The sequence below is a fragment of the Capricornis sumatraensis genome, chromosome 21 (genome assembly GCF_032405125.1).
Source record: "Capricornis sumatraensis isolate serow.1 chromosome 21, serow.2, whole genome shotgun sequence".
Lineage (NCBI taxonomy): Eukaryota > Metazoa > Chordata > Mammalia > Artiodactyla > Bovidae > Capricornis > Capricornis sumatraensis.
In genome coordinates this window covers 36,006,328-36,031,777 of record NC_091089.1, presented here as the reverse complement: position 1 = coordinate 36,031,777, position 25,450 = coordinate 36,006,328, and the positions used below count along the sequence as shown (strand labels likewise).

At 44.8% G+C, this 25,450-nt stretch overlaps 1 protein-coding gene across 1 annotated transcript in view; it reads right to left on the bottom strand.

The window, feature by feature from the left end:
- TMEM241 (transmembrane protein 241) overlaps positions 1-25,450 on the bottom strand; it is a 113,650-nt gene that overhangs the window by 34,770 nt on the left and 53,430 nt on the right. Inside the window, exons 8-13 of the mRNA XM_068993918.1 lie at positions 24,869-24,917; positions 24,083-24,128; positions 21,123-21,158; positions 17,626-17,660; positions 11,386-11,455; positions 6,458-6,551 (exon numbers count right to left, since the gene is read on the bottom strand). Of these exons, the coding sequence (XP_068850019.1) occupies positions 6,458-6,551; positions 11,386-11,455; positions 17,626-17,660; positions 21,123-21,158; positions 24,083-24,128; positions 24,869-24,917 (330 nt within the window). The remainder of the gene's footprint in view (positions 1-6,457; positions 6,552-11,385; positions 11,456-17,625; positions 17,661-21,122; positions 21,159-24,082; positions 24,129-24,868; positions 24,918-25,450) is intronic.

Genomic DNA, 25,450 nt, shown 5'->3' with positions numbered 1-25,450 from the left:
AGGTCAAAAGTTGAGAAGTCCAGAATCGTTATCACATTTTTGCAGCAGAGAACACTGTGATGATCAATAGCACTAAAAATAGCCCAGAAAAAAATCAGGAGTTCATAATGGGAAACAAGAAAAAACAACAACCTTATCCAAAATAGCAAAATGTCCATTAACATCACTCACTTCCCTAGGAATTATTTTGACAAAAGGAAATGGAATTTAATTTCCCCCCCTCAGTCCAAAACTGTATTTCCCCTCTCACGTGTCCTCTGGGAAAACCTTGCTTATAAACGAATAATTCCCAGATAACCAGCTTCTTGCTGACTGTTTCCATATAGTTCAACAAACACAGAGCAGCTTCTGAACTTGCTATTTCACGCTCCCATCGCCTCAGCGGTGATGTCATGGAAAGACATAGACATGTTATTATTGCCCAGTTAGAGACTGTAAAGGAAATTATGCTGCTGCCTCTAAGTTTCCATTTTCCATGAAAAATTTTTTCTCATTGCCCTAGCCACTTAGACTGTGAAAAAGAAAAATGATTTAATTAGGAAACAGTCATGATTAGATTTTGTAAGCGCACTCTTTCAACATAAAAGTTACAGCTAAAAAGAAAAATTGAAAAAAAAAAAAAGCTACAGCTACATTGGGTTGAATAATTTCTTTTCATCAGACCATTCCAGAACACATCAAGGTGCTGAATAACAGCTTGAGGAAGAAAATAAAGAAATATAACTGCTACCCAGAAAGTAATCTGTTCAAATGAGATTTTAAATGTGACAGGAAGAACGAGTGAGGAGTCTAAAGAAGCTGAGAAAATAGGAAGAAATGCAAATCCCAAAGTGAGGGGAAGGGCTTCCTAGGTGCCACAGTGGTTAAAGAATCTGCCTACCAATGCAGGAGACACAGGAGACTCAAGTTCGATCCCTGGGTCGTGAAGATCCCTTGGAGTAGGAAATGGCAACCCATTCCAGTATTCTTGCCTGGAGAATCCCATGGACAGAGGAGCCTGGTGGGCTACAGTCCATGGTGTCACAAACAGTCAGACATGACTGAGCACGCAATACCAGTAATCAACTGAGGGGAGTAACCTTCTCTTTGGGGATTACCTTTTACCACCTAGGAAGTGAGGAAAGACAGCAACAGGCTCTCCACACCAACAGATGGTGATGAAGATGATGGGGATGATGATGATAAGGAAAAAGAAGTAACAGTGTTTGTTTCAGCAGCACATATACTAAACCAGAATGACATGGAGAAGGATGACAGGCAAATTCACAAAGCAAATCTATATTTTCTGTAACTATGGGAGGTAAGGGATGTAACTAAATATATTGTGGTGATCATTTGTATACATGAATATCAAATCACCACGTTGCACATCTTAAACTAATACCGTGCCATGTGACAGTTACATTTGTATGAAACTGGAAAAAAAAAAAAAGTAAGAGTTGTAACAGAATAGGAAGTAGAAGACAGAGGAGAACTAACACTCTGTTCAGTGTAGACTAGAACCAGAGAGAGCAAAGTGTGATGGGGATCACAACTGTACTTCCAGGACCTTTCTGCAATCTGTGTGTGTATGTGCAAACAAGCATGTATGCACCAGAAACTGAATCTACATCTATTCCAGAACCTGAAGGATTTGTTTACTTGTTACTTTCTCAGAAATTCAAGGTATGACTTCATGTTAAGCTCTGAAACTTTCCTGCAAATACATCAGAAAAAAAAAATTTGATGGAAAAAAATTATGTTATTTAAAAGTTATGAAATCTGTGTGATTCCATTATAAAAGACACTAGGCTGCTTCTTCTTTTTCATTTTTTGCAGTTCTACCAGAAACAGCAAGCATTTCCCCCATGGTCTTGGGAGACATTTGAAAATTCCAAACACCAAACCATCACAGCATCTGTTGAAGACATTTTCACAAGTTCATCCTATACTTAAAACACGTTGAAACTCACTTAGCCAAGCTTCCTTCTCAGTTCAATATCTTGGCAATAGGTCAAGAGAAATGTCAACATGTGACTGGGAAAAAGGAAGATGCCAGGTCATGCTCCCGAGACCTGGCCAAACACCCTGAGCAAGAGGAGGTCAAAACTCAGAACAATTCCTATCCACTCAAGAGTTCTTCCTAAGGATAAATCAAAAGAAGGCTGCTACTTCCCAGCACAACTTTCTCAACTCTTTTAAGAGAAACTCCTAAATGGAAAACAGTTCAGGACTGCGGTCCTTTTACTACACAAGGATGTGTTGTTATGGAGACAGCTCTGCAGGCTCCCTTGGCAACCCCAGTGTATAATTAAGTCTGGTGGTCACAGAACAGCCAGAGGTGGTCTCCACGGAGACCAAAAAACACACATTTTCACAGGCACAGCAACTGCTCTGAATCAATGACTCTTTATATAGGCAGAAAAACATTGTGAATGTTACATCAATTGCATCTTTGTTAGGCAGTGTCTCATGAAATATGCTGTGAGAGAGTCTATTCTCCTGAGCTTTGATCTCTGAGCAGAGCCTGGAGCATGCAGTTCCCAACTCAATTCACAATCTAGAACCAGCAAATACAAATGGGAAATGCAGACTCAGGAAAGCATGAGTTAATCTGGTGGAAGAATTAAACCAGGGGTCGACAGGGCCAAGGAGGGCCTGTCAGCTGCCCAACACTCACTATTCCAGGGCTGTCTAAATATTATCCAGTCCTCTCTGAAAGTAGACATTATTATTATATTTGTTTATAGATGAGAAAACAAAGCACACACCTAGAAAGTATGGCCAAGCTGGGACTCAGAGCTAGTTCATAAATTCAGTCTTGGTCAGGGTTTAAGTGATTCTACACCATGCTCTGTGTTTGCATAGCACTCTGTGGTTTATCCTTACATGCATTATCTCACAGGGGCTTCTCAGGTGGTGCTAGTGGTAAATAACCTGCCTTCCAGTGCAGGAGATGCTGGAGACACAGGTTTGATCCCAGGGTTGGGAAGATCCTCTGGAGGAGAGCATGACAACCCGCTCCAGTATTCTTGCCTGGAGAATCCCATGGACAGAAGAGCCTGGTGGGCTACAGTCCATGGGGTCACAAACAGTTGGATATGACTGAGCATGCATGCAGCAACAACAAAAAGCAATAACAAAGACTCTAAATAAGAACACAGATGAACATTCTGGTATAATCTTTATACATATCTTATGGCCTTTATACATAATGTATGTATGGCCTTTATACATTATCTTCCCAAGGAGAAGATGGAATTTGATAATAGAGATGAAAGAAAGTCCGATGGCTAAGTGGCTTGCTACTTTATTCTGATCAGTTCTATGAAAGACTTTTAAAATCTGGCACACGTCTTACTCAGTAGGCACTGACAATCAATGATATGGTTCTCAGCAGATCTTCATAATAGATAATCCTACAATTGGATGTAGATGCCATCAGCATTTAGTCCCAAGTATGAGCCATTCCCTGTCAGAATCATGTTTTTTAATTATCTTTCTATCTTCTGGTCCAGATCCCTTGCTTTATGGACAAAAAAACTGAGGACTAAAGGGGTTCAATGCATCGTGATCAAGTCAGTCTTTCCTCCCCTGAATTCCCGGGAATCCCAGTTCCTCTGCCACGTGACTCAGAGAACAGCCTGTCTACCTTCCCATGAGTGCATGTGTGCTCAGCCATGTCTGACTCTTTGCAGCCCCATGGACTGTAGCCCACCAGGTTCCTCTGGCTTGATTTGTCATTTCCTTAGGGATCTTCCCAACCCAGGGATGGATCCTGCATCTACAGCATCTCTGGCACTGGCAGGCAGATTCTTTACCACTGAGCTACCTGGGAAGCCCTCTACCTTCAAGTAAAGCCCAGGATAAAGGTTTTACATTCCCCTCCCCCCACCCCACCCCAACACACTCCTTCCACTTCCCTTTGAAACTTATTTTCCAAAATTTCTCCTCATTCTCTAGCATCATGAAATCTCTGTATCAGGATGTCTCCTTTTCTACTTTCAAGCTCACCCAAGTCCCTCTTTTCCTAGAAAAGAAGTTATCTTCATTAGCTCTGCCCACCACCAGTCACAATCTTCTCTCCACATCTTAGGTATTGTTGAGTGTTTATGATCCCCCCTGCCCCCTCCCACTCCTGCCCTTTTCCTTAAACTGTTTCCACATAGCCTAGCAAAGTGTCTGCTCTAGACTCTTCTCAGTGTGATCACTTTGACCTTTGGGTGGCATTCTGCTTTACTCCTTACAATTCTCCTTTAGACTTCCCTGCTCTGAACTTCTCTGATCCCCTCTACCTTCCAGCTATGATTTTTCTTTCCTGCTCATTACTGGCCCCTGGTATCTAAGTTTCTCCCAGGCTAAGTCCTAGGACTCTGCTCTGCTCTCCTCAAATCCTTTCACTCTCTTAGTGGATAGGTTTCACTCTCTTGATGGATAGGTTTACTTGATTTCAACTGCATCTTTCTATAGGCGAAGCCCAAATGGACAAATCCCTGAACACTCACTTACATTTCACCCCATGTTTCCAACACAAAAGAGCTCCATGCAGATGTTTTATCACTATACACATCTGTCTAAAATGTATATTGCCAGCTTTCTCCTAAAGGATGTTCTTTCATAATCACCCCCATTTCTGTTTATTAAGGCCACAGATCTCATTCGTCTCTAGCAAAAACTTTGGAGCCATTTGTCACCTTCCATATTCATCACTGGGCTTCCCCCGTGGCTCAGTGGCAAAGAATCCACCAGTCAATGCAGGAGATGCAGGTTCTATTCCTGGGCTGGGGAGATCCCCTTGAGAAGGAAATGGGATCTCACTCCAGTATTCTCATCTGGGAAGTCCCATGGACATAGAGGAGCCTGGTGGGCTACAGTCAATGGGATCGCAAAGAATTGGACACGACTTAGTGACTAAACAATAACAAACAGCAATATTCATCATTCCTTTGTCCAAACTATCCCTCAAATCTGTTCTAAAATGATCTGAGTCTTTGTTAGCTAATTTTATCATATCACATACCAGTTATAGGACAAATTGTATAATTAAAATGTATTTTCCTTCTAATTATAAGTCAGGCTTCCCAGGTGGCTGAGTGGTAAAGAATCCACCTGCCAATGCAGGAGATGCAGGACACTCAGGTTCCATCAAATTGTAAGTCAAGCCTGACCTTTCACCTTTCTTCCTGCCATCTCTACCTTGATTCACCTCTCTTCTAAATGCTTGGAAGTCATTTCCAATCTGTCTTAAGCACTGTCACCTTATTAATCTGCTTAAAACATTACCTTCAGGGGACCTCCCTGGTGGCCTAGTGGTTAGGATTCCAGGCTTTCACTGCCATGACTCGGGCTCAATCCCTGGTCAGGAAACTGAGATCCCACAAGCCATGAGGTGCATCAGAAAAAAAAAAAAAAATTACCCTTGGTCAGTCTCATTCAAAAGTCCACAATGGTCTCTGTAGCTTGGCTTTTAGGGACTCCTATAAACTGACTCTTCTGTGCCCAATTTTCTCCTACTCCCCCAAAGTTCCTCCCAGTCTAGTTAAATGTATTTCTTCCCATACATGCATACCAGTGTTCACTGCAGCATTATTTACAATAACCAAGACATGGAAGCAACCTAAATGTCCATTGACAGAGGATGGATAAAGAAGATGAGGTACATATATACAGCAGAATATTACTCAGCCATAAAAAAGGGAAATAATGTCATTTGCAGCAACATGGACAGACCTAGAGACTCTCATACTAAGTGAAGTACGTCAGAGAAAGACAAATATTATATGATATCACCTGTATATGTAATCTAAAAAATAATACAGATGAATCTATATACAAAATAGACTCACAGGCAACGAAAACAAACTTATGATTACCAAGGAGGGAAAGGGAGGGATAAACTGGAAGATTGGAATTGACACGTACACACTACTATATTCAAAATAGATAACTAGTAAGAAGCTACTACACAGCACGCATTGAGAACTCTACTCAATACTCTGTAATGACCTATATGGGAAAATAATCTAACAATGAGTGGATATATGTATAACTAACTCACTTTTCTGTACAGCAGAAACTCAACATTGTAAATCAACCATGCATGCCTGCCTGCCAAGTTGCATCAGTCTTGTCTGACTCTGCAATCCCATGAACTGCAGACCACCAGGCTCCTCTGTCCATGGGATTCTCCAGGCAAGAATACTGGAGTGGGCTGCCATGTCCTCCTCCAGGGGATCTTCCCAACCCAGGGATCAAACTTGTGTCTATTGACAGGAGGATTCTTTACCATCTGAGCCACCAGGGAGGACTAACATAGGCAGAAGCCCTCAGAAATTGTACCCCAAAAAAGTGAAGGATCAGATTCAGGGTCAGTAACTAGAGATGAGTCCCCGAAGACCAACCTGAAGCACATGGGCTCTGAGAACCCTGGACACAAGAGCTCCTGAGATGGGTTCTCCACCCTCTCCCTCCCTCTTACCTTAGCAAAGAAAATCCAGGCTGCGCACTGCCCCGGGGCCATAAGGCTTTTTAGCTTCAGGGTGCTGAACATGAGAAAGAATCCTAAAAATCCGCTGCAAGGAGAAAATAGACTTTTTAAAGTGAGACTTATCTTCCTATAGCCAGTAGCTATTTTCTGTGACATTTTTAATTTACCTTTACAAACATTAGTCAATTTTTAGTTATTACAACACCTCTATCTCACCTCTGTTTTCTAGTGATCTCTGGATAAAAACATCAAAAGTTAAAAAAACCCATTAAACTCTGCTATGCCAAGGAGCTATGATGAGATCATTTCCCTGGAGGTGGGGAGTGGGTACATAAATCTGGGAAATATCTGGGTAAATCATGAAAGAAAAAAAAAATCTGGAGGACAGTATCTCCTGCTGCCTCCTATAATACTTCTGGAGCTTGGTGTTTGCCAAGGCAGAGCTTCAACTTTTTTTTTTTTTTCAAGCAAAACAAACTGTTAGGAAAAGACTTCCAAGGAAACACTCATATGAAGTCAGAGGGTGTGGACTGGCCCCTAGGTTCAAGGGAAGAACCGAGGGAACTCTGCTCAATGTTAAGTGGCAGCCTAGATGGGAGGGGTGTTTGGGGGAGAACGGATAAATGTATGGTTGAGTCCCTTCGCTGTCCACCTGAAACAATTATTTAGTCAGCTATACTCCAATGTAAAATAAGAAGTTTAAACAAAAAAGAATCTAAAGGGGTTGTTGTTGTTCAGTTGCTAAGTCGGACTGCAGCACCCCAGGCCTCCTTGACCATTACTATCTCTTGGAGTTTGCTCACACTCATGTCCATTGAGTCGGTGATGCCATCCAACCATCTCATCCTCTGTTTCCCCCTTCTCCTCCCACCTTCAATCTTTCCCAGCATCAGGGTCTTTTCCAATGAGTCGGCTCTTCGCATCAGGTGGCCAAAGTATTACAGCTTCACCTTCAGCATTGGTCCTTCCAAATGAATATACAGGGTTGATTTCCTTTAGGATCGACTGGTTTGATCTCCTTGCTGTTCAAGGGGAAGGCTGCATAATAGAAGTCCCCCAAAATAAGGGGATTTACACAGAAGAGATGCATTGGGAATAAAGCCTGAAAGAGCCCTCACTTCCCAAGGGGACCTGAGACTGGCCTTCCAGGGGTTTGACCTCTAGGTATCTCCTCCTTTGTACTTTCAGGGGTGTCGGGTGCTATCCTGCCATCTGACCTCTATTATGGGCTCTGGGGTGTGGCTCCCACCCAGCTCATGAGCCCTGAGAGGGAGGGGTCCCATCTTGGGCGTCTCTGTATTTCCCGAACAGACTCAAACAAGGTGCCTTGGTCTCAGCAGGCATTACATAAGTGTCTTGACAGGTGTACTTAGAAGCGGGTTGAACTGATTAAACACACCTAAGGCCAGATTTCACAGACATACGCGCCTTCACTTCATTAGATTTGATGAGCTCACATTCTTGGGGCAGAACCAGAGACGGGGATTAGGTTTCCTCTGTGTACAATCCAGCCCGTTTGGCCGAACAGCCTGCAAAGTTTCCACAGGTCTGTCTCTGCAGGCATGGGAGCCGGGAGCCCAGGCCGCTCTGGATTAAGGCATTGAGTCGCCCCCACAGGAGCCCCTGTGGGGAAGCAGGAGGCTGGGAATCCGGTGACCTGCAATTCTGTTCCTGGCTGTGCTCACCGACCCTTGTAACCTTGACCAAATCCCCATTTTTTCCCTCTTTTTTTCTTGCCCCAGGTTCAGTTCTATGTTCTCAAAGCAGGAATAAGGATGGTCATTTCATCCCACCTGAAGGGAATCAGATCTCCAAAAGAGAAAGGCTCCCCAGCCCCAAGTCTCATTTCACTAACAAGCAAATTAAGGCAGAGACACAATTAGGGTCCAGGTTTCCTGGCTCTTCCAAAGCTCTCCGTGGCCCTTCAGACCTGTGGAAATGTGCTCTCAGCCGGAGAGATGGAGTGAGACGCTCCGGGTGCCTGTGACTGCGAGGCTGGCAGGGGTCAGTGAGGTGGCCGGCCCTCCAGGGCTCCTCTTGGTGGCATCCATGCCCCACAGCCCCAACATCACAGGTGCCTGGCTCTCACCCGCCATACCTCAGTCCGCTTGGGGCTCCTCCTGTCCTCTCCTGAGGGCACGGTTCCATGTCGACCCTTCCCCTCAGCACAGACTCTGCGAGGACTGAGCTACCCCTGGTCTGTGACCAACATGCTCCTGAAAGTACCCATGAGTCCTTCCCATCACCTGACTTCCATGTCAGTTAATCATTTCTAAATGATTCATGGGTCCTGCCCTCATCCAGCTCTTCTACTTCCAGCTTGCCTACCCCTCGATGTGGAGGCAGTCTTAAAAAGCACTGGGCGGACCCCAGGAGTGAGGGAGCCTGGGGCTCCCTGTTAATGGGGCCTCTGACCCCTCAGGCCTCCATGACCCCTCCTGAGCTCCCCCAGGACCTCTGAAGGTGACCGCTTGTAGTCTGAGATACAGTTATAGGGGAGCCTTGAGGTGATGTGGGGAAAACTGAGACATTCTTTTTTTTTTATTTTACTTTTTTTTTTTTTTAAATTTTTGGCTGTGCTGGGTCTTTGTTGTTGCACACAGGCTTTCTCTAGTTGCAGTGAGTGGTGGCAGTGGGGGTGCTACTCTCTACTTGTGGAGCATGGGCTATAGGGCATACAGGCTTAATTGCCCCATGGCACGTGGAATCTTCCCAGATCATGGATTTAAACCCATGTCCCCCGCATTGGCAGGTGGATTCTTAACCACTGGACCAACAGGGAGGTTCCGACACATTCTTAAAAGAGGGTAAGCTCTGTGTGTGCTAAAGTGAGATGCAGAACGTAATAGAGAGTCAAACTAACTCAAGTAAAGATTTCCAAATCTTTTAAATGAAAAAACCTGATTTTTCATGTTGGGTTACGAGACAGCTTAAAAGGGACAGAAATGGAGGCAGAAGATCACCCTACAAAGCCATCACCCATGGGCCGTGAATTCTGTTGCTCTGATCAAATTAACCAAACCTGGTACCCTCCCTCCACATCCTGGTCATCCAATACGGCCAAATAACCAGGCTCAAAGGGAAGCAAGCCCATGGACACTCGCACCGCAAATCCTAGCTAACAGGCAAGTGACAAGGCCTGAGCAAAGAGACAGGAACTGAGCAGATGAATTCTGTCAGTGCTTTCCTAAAACTTCTCTGAAGATGATTTTTTAAAAAAATCATTCTGAGCCTCAAATGCAGAAAAGTGTTAGCACTCAGTCATGTCCAACTCTTTTGCGACCTCATGGACTGTAGCCCACCAGGTACCTCTGTCCATGGGATTCTCCAGTCAAGAATACTAGAGTGGGTAGCCATTCCCTTTTCAAGGGGATCTTCCCCACCCAGGGATCGAACCTGGGTCTCCTGAAACTCCTGCATTGCAGGCAGATTCTTTACCATCTGAGCCACCTCTATAATATTGAGTCTGTGTGTGTGCTAACACACCCCCCATCAGAAACAGCACCTAGCCTGCATATCGGCTTTTGACTCTGAAGAATCACTGCTTCACAAGGCACAACCTCTTCTGTGTGGGAACAAGTAGTCTGGCTTTCATGCAGCAATTGCTCCTGGTCTGTTGACATTCTATTTACAGATAATAATAATGCCCACCATTGCTGGGCTGGGCAAGATGCTTAGAACTTTATGTACCTTATTTAATATACACAGTCATCCTGTATTGGTTTGATCTTTTCATTTTACAGATGAGAAAACTAAACTAAGGTTTGAGAGAACTAGGATAACTTGCCCAAAGACACAAAGGAGCAAACAGCAAAGCTGGAATTCAACCCTAGTCTTTAAATATATCAGAATCCATGTTTTTGAGACTTCCCTGGTGGTCCAGAGGCTGACTCTGCACTCCCAATGCAGGCAGCCTGGCTTTGATCCCTGGTCAGGGGACTAGATCCCACATGCTGCAACTAAGACCTGGAGCTGCCAAATAAATACATAAGAATGTTTAAAAAAATAATGATAAAAAAAAAGAACCCATCCTTTGAGATTATCCACAGAAGCTTTTCCATTTCTCAGCACAAGAAAGTCAAGTGAAGTGGGGCTCATGCAGGAAAGAGGGTGGGTAGGATGGGATGAATTTCTGTTTATCTGTGATGCTCAGACATTCAGTCATGTCCAACTCTTTGCAACCCCATGGACTGTAGCTGGCCCCATTCTTCGGTCCATGGGATTCTTTAGGCCAGAATACTGGAGTGGGTTGCCATGCCCTCCTCCAAGAAATCTTCTCGATCCAGGGATTGAACCCATGTCTCCTGCATTTCCTGCACTGGCAGGTGAATTCTTTATCAGTAGCACCATAAATGTATCCATCTAATTGGTCCACATCTCTGATCCTTCCCAAAGCCAAATATTAGGGATCACCTTGTGGTCTAGATAGCTCCTAGCTGTTGGTTTCAAAATCTGTCTCTCAGAGTCTTAGGGTTCAGTCTAGGTTTTTTGGAGGTCCCTCCTTAGAACAAGAGAGAAGTCAAGGCAGAAGCTGACAAGGTGTGAATCTGCACCCGAATCTTGCCTTGAACTGAATCAGTTTCATCATTTTTACACACTGAAGTTCTGTTTAAGAACTGCTTGTGGGAGAGAAAAAAAGTGGGAGAGTTTGCTCACTCCTGCAGTTCTGAAAACCACTGCTCTGGCCAAGAAAATTATTCAGGACAGGGGACCTCGCAGGTCCCAGGCCAGCTCTGAGCATCCAAGAATGTCCTTTAACAGCCCTCTGATGGCCGAGGGGGGAATCTTCCCCATTGGCACCGGGTACCATTTTCTTCTGCTGCACATTCAGGCAGTGAGCCTGGGCTTCACAAAGACACAGGTGGTAGTACAGAAACATAGAGATCCACAGTGTGAGGGGCTTTACGAGCTGGGATTACCTGGCACAGCAGCTGCCGTGGAATCTGTAGAAATACAGGAACGGAAAGTCCAGGACGCTGAAGAGATCACCTGGTGGAAACAGCAAGAGTTGACACACAAGGCCCGAAAGCCCCCTGCCCCCAGCTGCCCAGAAATGCACTATATCAGCGAATTCACTCCAGCATTTGAGGGTCTCTATGTCATCAGCACTGTCTTAACATATTAATAGGAGTATGATGTGCTGTGCTAAGTCACTTGAGTCGCATCTGACTCTTTGCGACCCCATGGACTGTAGCCCACCAGGCTCCTCTGTCCATGGGATTCAGGCAAGAATACTGGAGTGGGTTGCCATGCCCTCCCTCAGGGGATCTTCCCAACCCAGGCATCGAACTTGCGTCTCTTGCATCTCCTGCACTGGCAGGCAGGTTCTTTACCACTAGAGCCACTGGGAAGCCCAAGTATGATGACAGTTATCACCCATTTAGTGAGAGCCTGCCCTGAGCAGGACTCTGTGCTGAAAGCTTTCCGTACATTGGTTTTTCAGTCCTTGTAGCAATCTGTGAGGCTTTCTTATCCCCATTTCAACTGGAGCTCAGAGAAGTGAAGTGTCTAAGATTGCACAACTCTTGAACTCTGGAGCCAGACCATGGACCCTGGTCACTCCAAACACTAAGATCTTTACTCTTCACCCGGCAGCCACCTCTGCTTCAGCCAGAGTATAGGACAAAAAGAATCTTTTTTTTTTTTTTTTTTTAAGATTTTTCTATTTTTTTTCTTATATCTAAAAAAGGATCATGAGTGCATGCCTCTGACATCTTCTCTCATTTTTGTGTTTTAATTACCACACAAAGAGAGCAGGGGCCAACGGCCATGCATACTCATTTTAGTTTAAGGTCCAAAGGGTACATTTATTTCTAGTGAAGTAAGTTCATTCTTTTAGTTCCACTTGGTACAAGAGGAAAATCACACATATTGGCTGCTTCCCTCTCTGGAATTTGAACTTGGTCACAAACAAGAAGTCAGGAGATTAAAAAAGCAGAAAGCCTTCCAAAAATGTCCAGAGAAAAGGAATTAAGCATTTTCACGGCAGAGAGCCTAATCCTTCCAAATCTCGGATTTCTGAGATTCTGGAGGCGCCAGGCCTTCAAGACCCCAAGGCCTGGGTCTGTGTCTCAGTTCTGGATGGTCTGGAGCCAGAAAGGCTGATTTTCCTGAGTATTCACAGCACGGTAGGGGCAGTGGAACATTCTTCATCCCTTTTTCTTTTTTTAATTTTTTAATTAGAGGATAATTGCTTTACAACTGCTGTGCTGGTTTCTGCCATACACCAACATGAATCAGCCAGAGGTATACACACGTCCCCTCCCTCCTGAACCTCCTCCTACCTCCCACCCCATCCCACCTCTCCAGTTTGTCACAGAGCACCACATTTGAGTTCCCAGTGAATTTCCACTGGCTGGTACTAATGAACCTATTTGCAAGACAGCAATGGAGAGGCAGACATATAGAACAGACTTGTGGACAATGGGCGGGCGAAAGAGAGGGTGGGATGAATTGAGAGAGTAGCATTGAGACATATACATTACCATATGTAAAATTAGATCACTAAGCTTATTAACCAAGAGCTTCAGAACAAAAGACACAGTGCATGCTACACTTCCTCAGCCTTAGATAATCTCAAATGGTCCCTTCGCTGTTCATCTGAAACTATCACAAGATTGTTAATTGGCTATACCCCAATACAAAATGATTTTGGTGTTAAAAAAATTAAATTAAAAAAAATGATCTCAAATGATTCCACCATCAATTGGGAAAGAAACGTGTGAATTCCATTTCTCTGGAAGGTTGCTTTTTTTCTACTGTAACTATCATGATTTTGTTTGGTTTGGTTGGTGCATATGTACCTGCGTTTAAAGTGAGAGGGTCTTCAAGGATCTGGTTTTCTTACAGCCCAGCAAAAGGCTAAGAGTTTTGTTTCTCTTTATATTCGGCCCCACTGAACACCTCTGTCGTCTACTCTAGACTTATTTGGGTGGAGGGACTTTGTAACCAACATCAGGCCCAGACGTGTAAAGTGCATGAAAGCTCCACTGCTTCTGAAGGCCCTTTTCTTCCAGAAGCGACAGCCAGGGTATCCTTGAGCATCCGGATCCTAGCGGGCAGCCCCAAGCCCCTGCTGGGAGGGAGGGTGGCAGGACGTTCTCCAAGGCTTTGTTCTGTCTCTTTGGCAGCTGTTGGTTCTTGGCTTTCTCCCAACCTCCCTTTCAGAGTGAGGGAGACTGCAGTACAGTCAGTGTGATCAGGAGGACTAGGCAGAGAGGAATACATTAAACGCACACCTCATATTTCCTTGGGTGCTACCGCCTCACTCAGGGGAGGTGAACTGGGCTCCTGGTGCCCAGAACAGGGAGATGGGAGCAAGGGGTGGTCTTGATGGCCCAGCCCAAGCTGTGGAGAGATCTGAAGGGCAGTGGAGTGGTCATGAGTTGATAGGGAGGGAGGAAGATAAAGCAAAAAAAATCACCATCCCAAGGAATTGACCAGTTACATAATAATCCTCACCCAAATCCTAAAAAATTGATCACATACATTACTGAGAGCAAGAGAGAGCATAGCTGGCTCTTCTCGTTGAGTCATTTCTAAAACCTCCACACATTTGTCATGTAGTTGATCCCATGACGGTCTCTTCTAGAACCATCCCGTTCTTGACAGCAACGATTCTGTGATTATTCATCACTTGTATCCATTGTGTTAGGGCCATCTCTGACAAATAACAAGAACTAGTGAACCAAGAGTATCCGGGAGACCTCAACACCTCCTGCTTTCCCTACAGAGAATGTTCCAAACACCTTCCACTTGGTTCTGCTGGTCTTCAATCTGAAGTTTTATGTTAGTCGCTCAGTTATGTCCAACTCTTTGTGACCCCATGGACTGTAGCCCACCAGGCTCCTCTATCCCTGGGATTCTTCAAGAAAGAATACTGGAGTGGGTTGCCATTTCCTTCTCCAGGGGATCTTCCCGATCCAGGGATGAAATCTGGGCATCCTGCATTGCAGGAGATTCTTTATGGTCTGAGCCACCAGGGAAGCCCAATCAATCTCAAATCGACCCCCAATGCTTCTCCTCTGATGACTTTAGTTGGCCTCTTTTTTCACTTTAACAGAGAGGGTGTACACCAGCTTCTCAACTATGCTACAAAATTAGTCCTAAAGATCTTACAGTATGTGGCTGGCTGGACCCAACCACATAAGAACTAAACCCAGGAGCCTAAAAAAGGTATAAGGATGCTCAAAAGACAACATTCCTTCACAGCTAGTGCAGAACACCCACTTTAAGCACAAAGTAAGTGGTCCAAGCACTGTAAACTTATCTTGTGGCATCAACACACTGCTTACACACCAAGGTCTGAGTTAAGCCTTCATCCTCATACTCCACAGTTAAAATTCTGCTGACTCTCTGAGGGAGTGAATCCCATCTCTCTGAAGATAATGGAGCATGAAATTGCTACAGTGAAAAGTGTGGCAACGGTCTTATTACATCCAAGAACAATTGATATTTGAACAGCAGGAAAATTTCCTCTCACCACATTTCAGTCCTCAGAATCAGTGGGAAAGCAGAAGGTCAGTTCCAAGATGTAGTGAGTACTGTTGGCTTTATCTCAGTACTAGCAATAGACACCAGGTGACAAGGGCACTTCTGGTCAGATTCCTGCAAGTCCTCCTGCCCTTCTGGTTCTAAGAAATGTTCTCTCTTGAAAATGCCACCGCAGAGGGACCTCACACAAAGAGGAAATGCAAACTTTCAAACAGAGGAAGAATTTCTTTTCCCTACTCTTACCTAAAATAGTCCCAGGGGAAGCAAGGTTCCAAGATTCTTGGAGCTTCTGCATGAACTGTGACTTTGAAAGATTAGAAGGAGATGTAGACCCCACTCATCAAGAAGCAAACCAAATGCCTGAAAGGGGAGAAGCATCAGGGTCTGCACCCAGGACACAGAGAACTGCTACCTGGTCCCTACCTACCACCCCATCTCAGTGCACCCCGAAAGTGTGTGTCTAAGCCACACCATCTGCATCACAGGAAAGCTTATCCTTCTAGCTACTCAGGAGTGAGTGAGAAGGGCAGCTCAGTCAAAAGCACTACTGAGAGACCATCACCCACCTAGGAGAGCAGCTAACATAAGACAGACAACACCAAAGGCTGGTGAAGACATGGAGGAACCGGAAGCCTCATGCACTATGGTGCGTGCTTCCATGTTAAGTCACTTCAGTCATGTCTGACTCTTTGCAACGCTATGGACTATAGCCTGCTAGGCTCCTCTGTCCTAGGGATTCTCCAAGCAAGAATACTGGAGAGGGTTTCCACGCCCTCCTCCAGGGGATCTTCCCACCCCAGGGATCAAACCTGCATCTTTTATGTCTCCTGCACTGGCAGGCGGGTTCTTTACCACTAGCTGCTGGGTGGGAGGTAAAATGGTACAAATGTTTTAGAAAACTGGCACTTTATTTCAAGGGTAAACATATGACTACTCTAAGACCCAGAAATTCTACTCCTAGGTATTTATCCAAGAGGGCTGAAAACTAAGTCTACAAAAAGTCTTTTATGAGAATGTTGATGGCGACTTTATTCATACCAGCCCTAATCTGGAACAATTCATGTGCGTATCATCAAGTGAATGGATAAACAAAAGGTTCATACACTGGCACACTCATCAGCAATAAAGGCAACAGACTAGTGAGACACACAACAACCTGGATGAACCTCAACACTCTGCTGAAGGCAAGAGCCAGACACAAAAGAATCCTTCCTATGTGTTTCGACTTGTATGAGACTCTCAAATAGACAGAACTTATGTATGGTAACAGAAATCAGATCAGTAGGGGCTTCCGGTGGTTGGTAAGAAGGGAGTGACTATGAAGGGGCACGAGAAGACTTTCTGGAGTGACAGATGTTTTCTATATCTTGATAGAGGTGTGAGTTACATGGGTGTGTACCTTTGTCAAAACTGATCAAGCTGTACATTTAAGAATATGCATTTCCTTTGTGTAAATCATATTTCAATTTTAAAATGTTTTGAAAGTACTACCAAATAACGAAGACACAAGTAAAAAAAAAAAAAAAAAAGGTAAGACAAAACCAAAAAGGATAAAGCCCTGTTTTAAAATGTCAGAAATTAACAGAAGGTATTCCCTGGCAGTCCAGTGGTTAGGACTCAGCTTCTACTGCAAGGAGCACAGGTTCAATCCCTAGTTAGGGAACTAAGATCCCACAGGTGGTACAAAACGGCCAAAAGAAAAAAAGAAGGAAATTAACAGAGCCTTAAAAAAAAAGAAAAAGACTGCACCCATGGGTCCTGACTCTTACTGTATCTTAATTGGTGCAGATATAAGGAGTCTTGAAAGCACTCTGGCTGACCCACACCCAGTCTATGAGGTGGACATTTCACACGGAAAGTGTAATAAGCAAGCAGGAAAGAATGAAGTGTCCCCTCTGTCTTAAAAATGGGCTAGACTACCCATAGGGCTGGGTCCTATGAGAAAGCTAACACACCGGCAGGAACCGGAGCTGCTCAATCAGGGCAGTACTTGGACACTTCTGGAGGAGAGGGAGTTTCCTCCCCTGTTTCAGTTGCTTACACTTTGTAATTAACCTTATGGTCCTATGAGAAAACATCACCAAGACCCATCAGAGGGATTAGGTCAAGTGACCAGGCTTTATAAAACTGGGAAAAACTGATCTCCAAGGGATCTCCTAGATTCTGAGCTTCTGTAATCTCGCACACCAAATTCCTACCTTAATATCTACCTGCCTTAATTATCTACTCTAACAAACCTGTGTGCTTTTTGAAGCAGGGGGCTGCTGTTTGAGCTGCACAAAGTTGTGCATTACACAACAAACAACTGCACTGTTTACATAGACCACAGTTTTATTTGTTACCAATTCACATAAAAGTAGGAGGAAATGGCAATCCACCCCAGCATTCCTGCCTGAAGACTCTCATGGACAGAGGAGCCTGGTGGGGGATACAGTCCATGGGGTCGCAAAGCGTCGGACACCACCGAGTGACTGAGCGAGTGTACACATGCGCATGGACAGTGAATTCCATGACGGAACATTAAGAGCAGTTTCAAGTATGGGGGCCATTCCTGACACCCTGGAAGGCAGCCACTTTCTCTTACAAAATTTCCCTCAGAGATATAAGCAGGGTCAGAGCACTGGGTCAGTGGGCAATGTAAGACAAACAAATAAACAAAATCTTACCTGTGGGGTGAGCTGCTAAAGCCAGGAGCACCGCACTGAAAAAGAAACAGCAGACTGGTGAAGAAAGCTTCGCCAGCACTGAGAAAACAACATCCATCCTACTTGGAAACAGTGAGACTTGCCTAAAAGCAAATTATCTGCACTGAATGTTCTCATTCTGATGAAATCTAACTCATCAGGAAGAGTGTGAGAATCTCCTGAAATGTCTCAAGTTTTGGTAAAAGGGCTGGATCTCCTGTGATGATTCTGAGGGTCCACACTCTTCTCTGAGCATCAGCCATACCATGAATGATCACCATAGCCCGCTAATCTAAAGAGTGTCCTTGTCAGCGAAACAAAGCATTCTCTAAATTACAAAGAGGCTGCAGCCTAAACGCTAGCTGTTCAATGTGAGCTAAATCTACTTGTGAGCTAAAGCACAAAATTAACTACAGAAGGAGTGTTAGATTTCCAAGAAACTAATCCACAACATGATCCATGCCACCCACCCTTGCCTGAAAACTTCCTGGACCAATCTGTAGTTGATGCTGTAAGGGACAATGCAGGTCATACCTGTTCGGCTCTCTCCCATCTTCCTCTCTGGAAACCTGTCCCATCTCGCAGTGCCTGTCTACAAGCACTTTTGTGTGGCCCTAAGCCCACCTTCCATACCCTCTTCTATCAAAACTCATGCTACCAGGCAGCTGGTTTAGTTGGCGGTAGGAATAAAACCTTGTATTCAAATAGAAGAAAGAATGTTTGTTTGTTTGTTTTAATGTTGGATGGCCTCACTCTGATTCTTAACCCTGCAGACACATCTGAATAGCCCAGTATCCTGGCTAGAATCTCTAACGGGCATCCATGGTTTTACTTTGTCATGGCTCCTGGGAGCTATAAGGTACCAGGGCTGAGAACCACTGCCTCGGATCTGCAGTTGGTGACATTACAGGAAAGTAGAAGAGGCCAGTTTTATAGGGAAACCAATGTGAGTTCATCAGCCCTGCCCTGCCCTGCTCTTGAGTTACCTTCCAGCACCATTTCTGATTTTCTGACAGCTCCCAAAGGAGCAGCATTACAGAAAGAAGCAAGAAGAGAGGAGGGTTAGGACAAAGGCCATGGAGAATAGCCACATTCTGGCCATTCAGAAGTTGTAGGTTTGTAAGATAAGTGTTTACATGCAGCTGTAAAAAAACATACACACCACAAACAAGACGAGCTTTTCTATCCTTCACAGAGGCTGTCTGCTTGCTGTCTCTTCTTTCTCCAGAAAGCACATACCCTCTACATACCCCATTATTCTAGCTCACTGGATCCCTTTCCACTTATAACTTCAGCAGCGGAAGTTATTGCTATTATGGTAGGATGTGAGGGACCCCTTTTCCATCCCAAAATATCTCGCAGGGCCTGGCATGGCATCCCAAATGCCATCATCAGCATCACCCTAAACGGTGACTCTAAAAGAAAAGACTAGGGGGTAAAAATAAATCATTAAATAAAAGAGTTGGTTCTCTGGTCCACGTCTGAAAATTTGTAAATATAATGTCATGCCTTCCTAATTCCTACACTATGATGGCCTTGGGAGCAAGAACCATATTTTATTCATCTTTGACTCTCAAGGATTTAGCGGGGCCAGATGCATAGCAGGTTCTCTCTGTGTTTTCAAACCAGCAGAGAGATCAAACCAGCAGGCAGAGGTCCAGACAGATCTGACCAACTGCAGATCTTTGGGTTTGGATGCTCAGGGCCTGTGGCAAATCGAATCTCAGCCCTGGTTCACCTTCTTCACTTGTACTGAAAAGAAGACTTAGAAACAGAATCAGGCTCCCCGGCAGTGAAACCCTCATACGGGGGAGAGGCAGAAGAACTAGCAGGTGGGGGTGGTCACAGTGGCTTGATTTTCCATCCCCTTAACCCTCTGCTGCTGCTTGAATTAGCTATAAGTTCGGGGGGGTGGGGGTGAAGAACTGTTTAAAGTGGTACGATGTCATGGAAACATTTCAAACACCAAGAGTCTTTCTGCATTTTCAGAAACATCTCTTGAAAAGGCAGCTGGTGGGTCTGTAGGTGGAGAATACAGCTTGTGTTGAACATTTTGAGCTGAGTAACTTCCTCCAGAAATCCATGAGGCCAAAACTGATAGGGGCTTCCCTCACAGTTCAGTTGGTCAAGAATCTGCCTCCAATGCAGGAGACCCGGTTTCAATTCCTGGGTTGGGAAGATCCTCTGGAGAAGGAAATAGCAACCCACTCCAGTATTCTTGCCTGGAGAATCCCATGGTCCGAGGAGGGTAGTGGATTACAGTCCATGGGATTGCAAGAGTAGGACACGATTTAGCCTAAACCACCAAATGCTGAAAGGCACCTCTGTGAATTCAGTCCTCTAGACAGAATGCTGTCGCATTAGGCAAACTTGAGCTTCGGACAACAAACCTCATTGTTTCTCAATTAGGTCCCACAGGGTGCCCTGGGGACTCTCAGGATTCAAGAATGCTCCCAGGCTATTCTATTGAGTGGCTAAGCCCTATACTATGCCTGTTTTGGGGCAAAGGTACAAAAGAATCCACATATTCAATGCATGCATATGTGCTAAGTCGCTTTAGTCATGTCCAGTTCTTTGTGACCCTATGGACTGTAGCCGCCAGGCTCCTCTGTCCATAGGATTCTCCAGGCAAGAATACTAGAGTGGGTAGCCATGCCCTTCTCCAGGGAATCTTCCCAACCCAGGGATTGAGCCCTGGTCTCCTACAGCTCCTCCAGTGCAGGTGGATTCTTTACCACTGAGCTACCGAGAAAGCCCATATATTCAATATTACACTTGATTTATGACATTTAAGTGTAATCTATTCAATACTATTCAATGCCACACTTAAATGTCATAAACCAAGCCTCAAAACTTCATCCTACCTTAACAAAAACACCTTCAAAACAACCTGGAACTCCAAATTAAAGCAGAATTTTCAGAGTCCCTAGAGCTTCATGTCAGAAGGTGGCAGTGTGGGGAAGGTCCAGCCTCTGGCTCCCGACCCCCAAAGCACCCTCTTCTCTCCCCAAAACAGGCTCCATCCTGCACCCAACTACATGTGTGTTGTGTGTGGACATCTCAGCCTGCAAGTCCATCCTCCACCCACAACCTTCCCACTAAAATCCTTTCCTTGGACACCCACTGGGTCTAGGAAAGAGTTAAGAAGACAGACTTTGGAATCTATCTGGGTAGGAAATTTCAGGGCCCAGTCTATAAGAAAAGGTGTGGGTTCTTACTAGCCTTACAGACTCCAAAAGCCCTTGGGAGAGGCATAGCCCTCTAAAGTTTGAGGCTGGTTGGAAGCCCTGCTTGTCTGGCCTGAGGGCAGAACTACTGTTTAGCTTCCTCAACTCTGATCATCTTACCAATTATTTAGGTTGCCTTCCTGGCAGGCACACTGACTCAGATCTCCCCAATCAAGATATTATTGAAAATAAAAATCCATTAGCTCTAGAAGAATATAAATTATTTTTTTGAAATTTTAAATTATATTTTACCTGAATAGATAGTTTAAGTACTGCTGCTCAATGTCACTAAGGAATAAGAAAAAAAATAAGATTAAAGATGAAACAATAGATGTGTTTTACATATACAGAATAATAATTTTCCTCTATTAATAAATTATACCTATGTACAGTTACATTTATAAATTATCAAGAAATAATACAAAGAGTACTTCATTTCCTGGCTCATTTTTGAAAACCATTTCCTAAGTTAGTACCGTCACATACATTTTCACTTTGGTTGATTGTTTCCTTTGGGTACATCTGCGGTTTTAAAAGCTGTGTTGGGACTTCTGTGGTAGTCCAGTGGTTAAGACTCCACCCTTCCAATGCAGGGGGCGAGGGTTTGATCCCTTGTCGGGGAACTAAGATACCACATGCCACCAGGCTTGGCCATAAAATAAAAAGAGTGTCAGCTCTCTCAGGCCATTGGACTGACTTCTAAGGCTACCATATTTGCCAAGTAAAAATACAGCACACCCAAATAAATCTGAACTTCAGGTAAAGAATAATGCTTTAGTATAAATGTGTTCCAAATATTACATGAAACACACTTCAACTAAAAAAACTATGCGCTGAAATCCAAATTTATCTGGGTATCCTGTATATTATCTTAACAACTCTACCGACTTCTTGCTGCAAAAACACTTTATTCAAAGAAAATATGGTGCCCTAGAACCCATCACACACCCTCAGAGTATATACCAGAGCCTTCTCCCAGGAGTTAGTCCCTTCAGACCTTTCTCTGTGGGCCTCAGTTCAGTTCAGTTCAGTTCAGTCGCTCAGTCATGTCCGACTCTTTGCAACCCTATGAATTGCAGCATGCCAGGCCTCCCTGTCCATCACCAACTCCCAGAGTTCACTCAAACTCACGTCCATCGAGTCAGTGATGCCATCCAGCCATCTCATCCTCTGTCATCCCCTTCTCCTCCTGCCCCCAAACACTCCCAGCATCAGAGTCTTTTCCAATGAGTCAACTCTTTGCATGAGGTGGCCAAAGGAGTTTCAGCTTTAGCATCAGTCCTTCCAAAGAACACCGAGGACTGATCTCCTTTAGGATGGACTGGTTGGATCTCCTTGCAGTCCAAGGGACTCTCAAGAGTCTTCTCCAACACCACAGTTCAAAAGCATCAATTCTTTGGCGCTCAGCTTTCTTCACAATCCAATTTTCACATCAATGTATGACTGCTGGAAAAACCATAGCCTTGACTAGACGGACCTTAGTCGGCAAAGTAATGTCTCTGCTTTTGAATATACTATCTAGGTTGGTCATGACTTTCCTTCCAAGGAGTAAGCGTCTTTTAATTTCATGGCTGCAATCACCATCTGCAGTGATTTTGGAGCCCCAAAAAATAAAGTCAGCCACTGTTTCCCCTGTTTCCCCATCTGTTTGCCATGAAGTGATGGGACCAGATGCCATGATCTTCATTTTCTGAATGTTGAGCTTTAAGCCAACTTTTTCACTCTCCTCTTTCACTTTCATCAAGAGCCTTTTTAGTTCCTCTTCACTTTGTGCCATAAGGGTGGTATCATCTGCATATCTGAGGTTATTGATATTTCTCCTGGCAATCTTGATTCCAGCTTGTGCTTCTTCCAGCCCAGTGTTTCTCATGATGTACTCTGCATGTAAGTTAAATAAGCAAGGTGACAATATACAACCTTGATGTACTCCTTTTCTATTTGGAACCAGTCTGTTTTTCCACGTCCAGTTCTAACTGTTGCTTCCTGACCTGCATATAGCTGCCTTTTCTAAAAGCAGCTTGAACATCTGGAAGTTCATGGTTCATGTATTGCTGAAGCCTAGCTTGGAGAATTTTGAGCATTACTTTACTAGCGTGTGAGATGAGTGCAATTGTGCAGTAGCTTGAGCATTCTTTGGCATTGCCTTTCTTTGGGATTGGAATGAAAACTGAGCTCACCCGGCCCCAAAATCCAGCTGATCACTAGGGGGCTTTGACCTGGCAGCTCCAGTCTGACCGAGGCCTGAATTCTCATCTTTTTCATTTATATTCAGCAACTGTGCCACTGACTGCCTTCAACAAAGGCTTCATTTTACCTCAGAACAGAGCTAGTGATGGGAGGGACTTCTGGATCTAGTTTGGAAGGGGCTGGAGAAACAAGAAAAAAGACTTGTGCTTCTGAGCTGCAAGAATTGAACTGGGGCCCAAGGAGGCCAGTCACATAAGTTTTGACAAAATGTCATCTAAACAGCTGCCCTGAGGGAAGAGGAGAGACTTCCAGGCTCTTCGCACACGGCTGGCGGCTGGCACATTTCAGCTCCTGGTGGACCCAGACTGCTGCCCTCGCCCCATCCTGGACTCTCAGTCTCTTTGATGGAAGAAGCTCACAACCCCATGGGTCTCCCCCTTTCCTTTAGTGAAACACTGACTTACCAGACTTCAAAAGTTCCCTGGTGGCAGACTGAGTAAGAATTCGCCTGCCAATGCAGCGGACATGGGTTCAATCCCTGGTCTCAGAAGAGTCTGCATGCCACGGAGCAACTAAGCCCTCGAGCCACACCTACTGAACCTGAGTGCTGCACCTACTGAAGCCCATGTGTCTAGAGCCTGTGGGCCTCAGCACAAGGAGCCACGGCAATGAGAAGCCTGCGTACTGCAACGAAGAGTAGTCCCCGCTTGCCCCAACTAGAGAAAGCTGGTGAGTAGTAACCAAGACCCACTGCAAACAAAAACCATTTAATTAATTAACCATAAAATATATGTGTGTAAGTCACTCAGTCATGTCCGATTCTGCAACCCTATGGACTGTAGCCCACCAGACTCCTCCATCCATGGGATTCTCCAGGCAAGAATACTGGCCATTCCCTTCTCCAGGAGATCTTCCCAATCCAGGGATCGAACCCACGTCTCCTGCATTGCAGGCAGATTCTTTACCATTTGAGCCACCAGGGAAGCTCCATAAAATATATACATGTATTTTTTTTTTAAGTTTACCTTAACTTGTTGAGTTTCTGGGATTTCTGTAGTATCTTATAAGCCCCTGGAGAGGAAGCAACAGGAGTCACTGGCACAGGGAATTCAGAGGGCACGAAATCCTCAGGGAGAAGGGACCCTCTTCCCTGCAAGGGTCACCCGCAGCCCACAGAGGGTGACAAACGGCACTCTAGAGGACTCCAAGGATATGCATTTGGTAATCCCCCAGGTGATGCAGATCACAGAGAAAGGGCCGGGCCAGTGAGCTTCATGGTCCACAGAAGGACACAGTTAACAGGAGGCCTGGGTTTCCTCCGATGGTGCCATGAGAAACATCACTGGATTTCTGAACTCCATGTCATAAAGTCAGGGCACTGTTTTCCCTCTAAGAGAGGAAACACTGGTTTGAAATAAAGTAGATGGTCCTATTATTTCACCCACTTTTTTTTAAAGTGTACTGCTGAAAGAGAGTTTTTATGGACACAAACTTCTGGATATGGAATTCTTCCCACCATTTTTTAGAGAGGAAGCTAGCACTGCACAAGTGGATCTGAGGAACTGGACCCTAGGCCCTGGTGAGTTAGTTAACATTTGTCATGAGAAAGAGGAGACTCTATGGGAACTGGAACCATTTCGGGAAAACTCCAAAATAGGAAAATCAAACCAGGAAAAAAATGCCCATTTAATTTTAACCTTGACATCTTGGATTTAATCTTCCTATTGTCTGGGATCACTAAAAAGTGGATATATGATGAGGTCTAAATAATAAGTCTCAATTGTTTAAGTAAGAACTCTTAAAAAACTTACCTACACAGAGTAAGTGAATTACAGCCCAGAAATATCCATCTGGATCAAACTGTAACACAGGGTTAAAAAAAAAAAAAGGATGTAAGTACAGAACAGGATCCAGCGCGGCAATTTTAAATGCCAGTACACAGCACCAGGCATGGTGCCAGACAGGACTCTGGGACCTTGGGCCAGCCCCTTCTTATTCCTCACCCAGTTGGCCTACGCGACATCTTCCTAACAGGGCTCTCTGCCTCCAGCATCTCTTTCCTACCCTCAACACTCCCCAGCACTACATCTTTAAAAGGCAGATCAAGGGGCTTCCCTGGTGACTCAGTGATAAAGAATCTGCCTGCCACTGCAGGAGACACGGGTTCGATGCCTGGTCTGGGAAGATCCCACATGCCACAGAGCAACTAAGCCGCTGTGCTACAACTACTGAGCCTGAGCTCTAGAGCTCGAGAGCTGCAACTACTGAGAAGACGTGTCAAAACTACTGAAGCCCCCGGGCACACTAAGCCGTGCTCAACAACAAGAGAGGTCACCGTAATGAGAAGCCCACGCACCACAAATACAGAGTAGCCCCTGCTCTCCACAACCAGG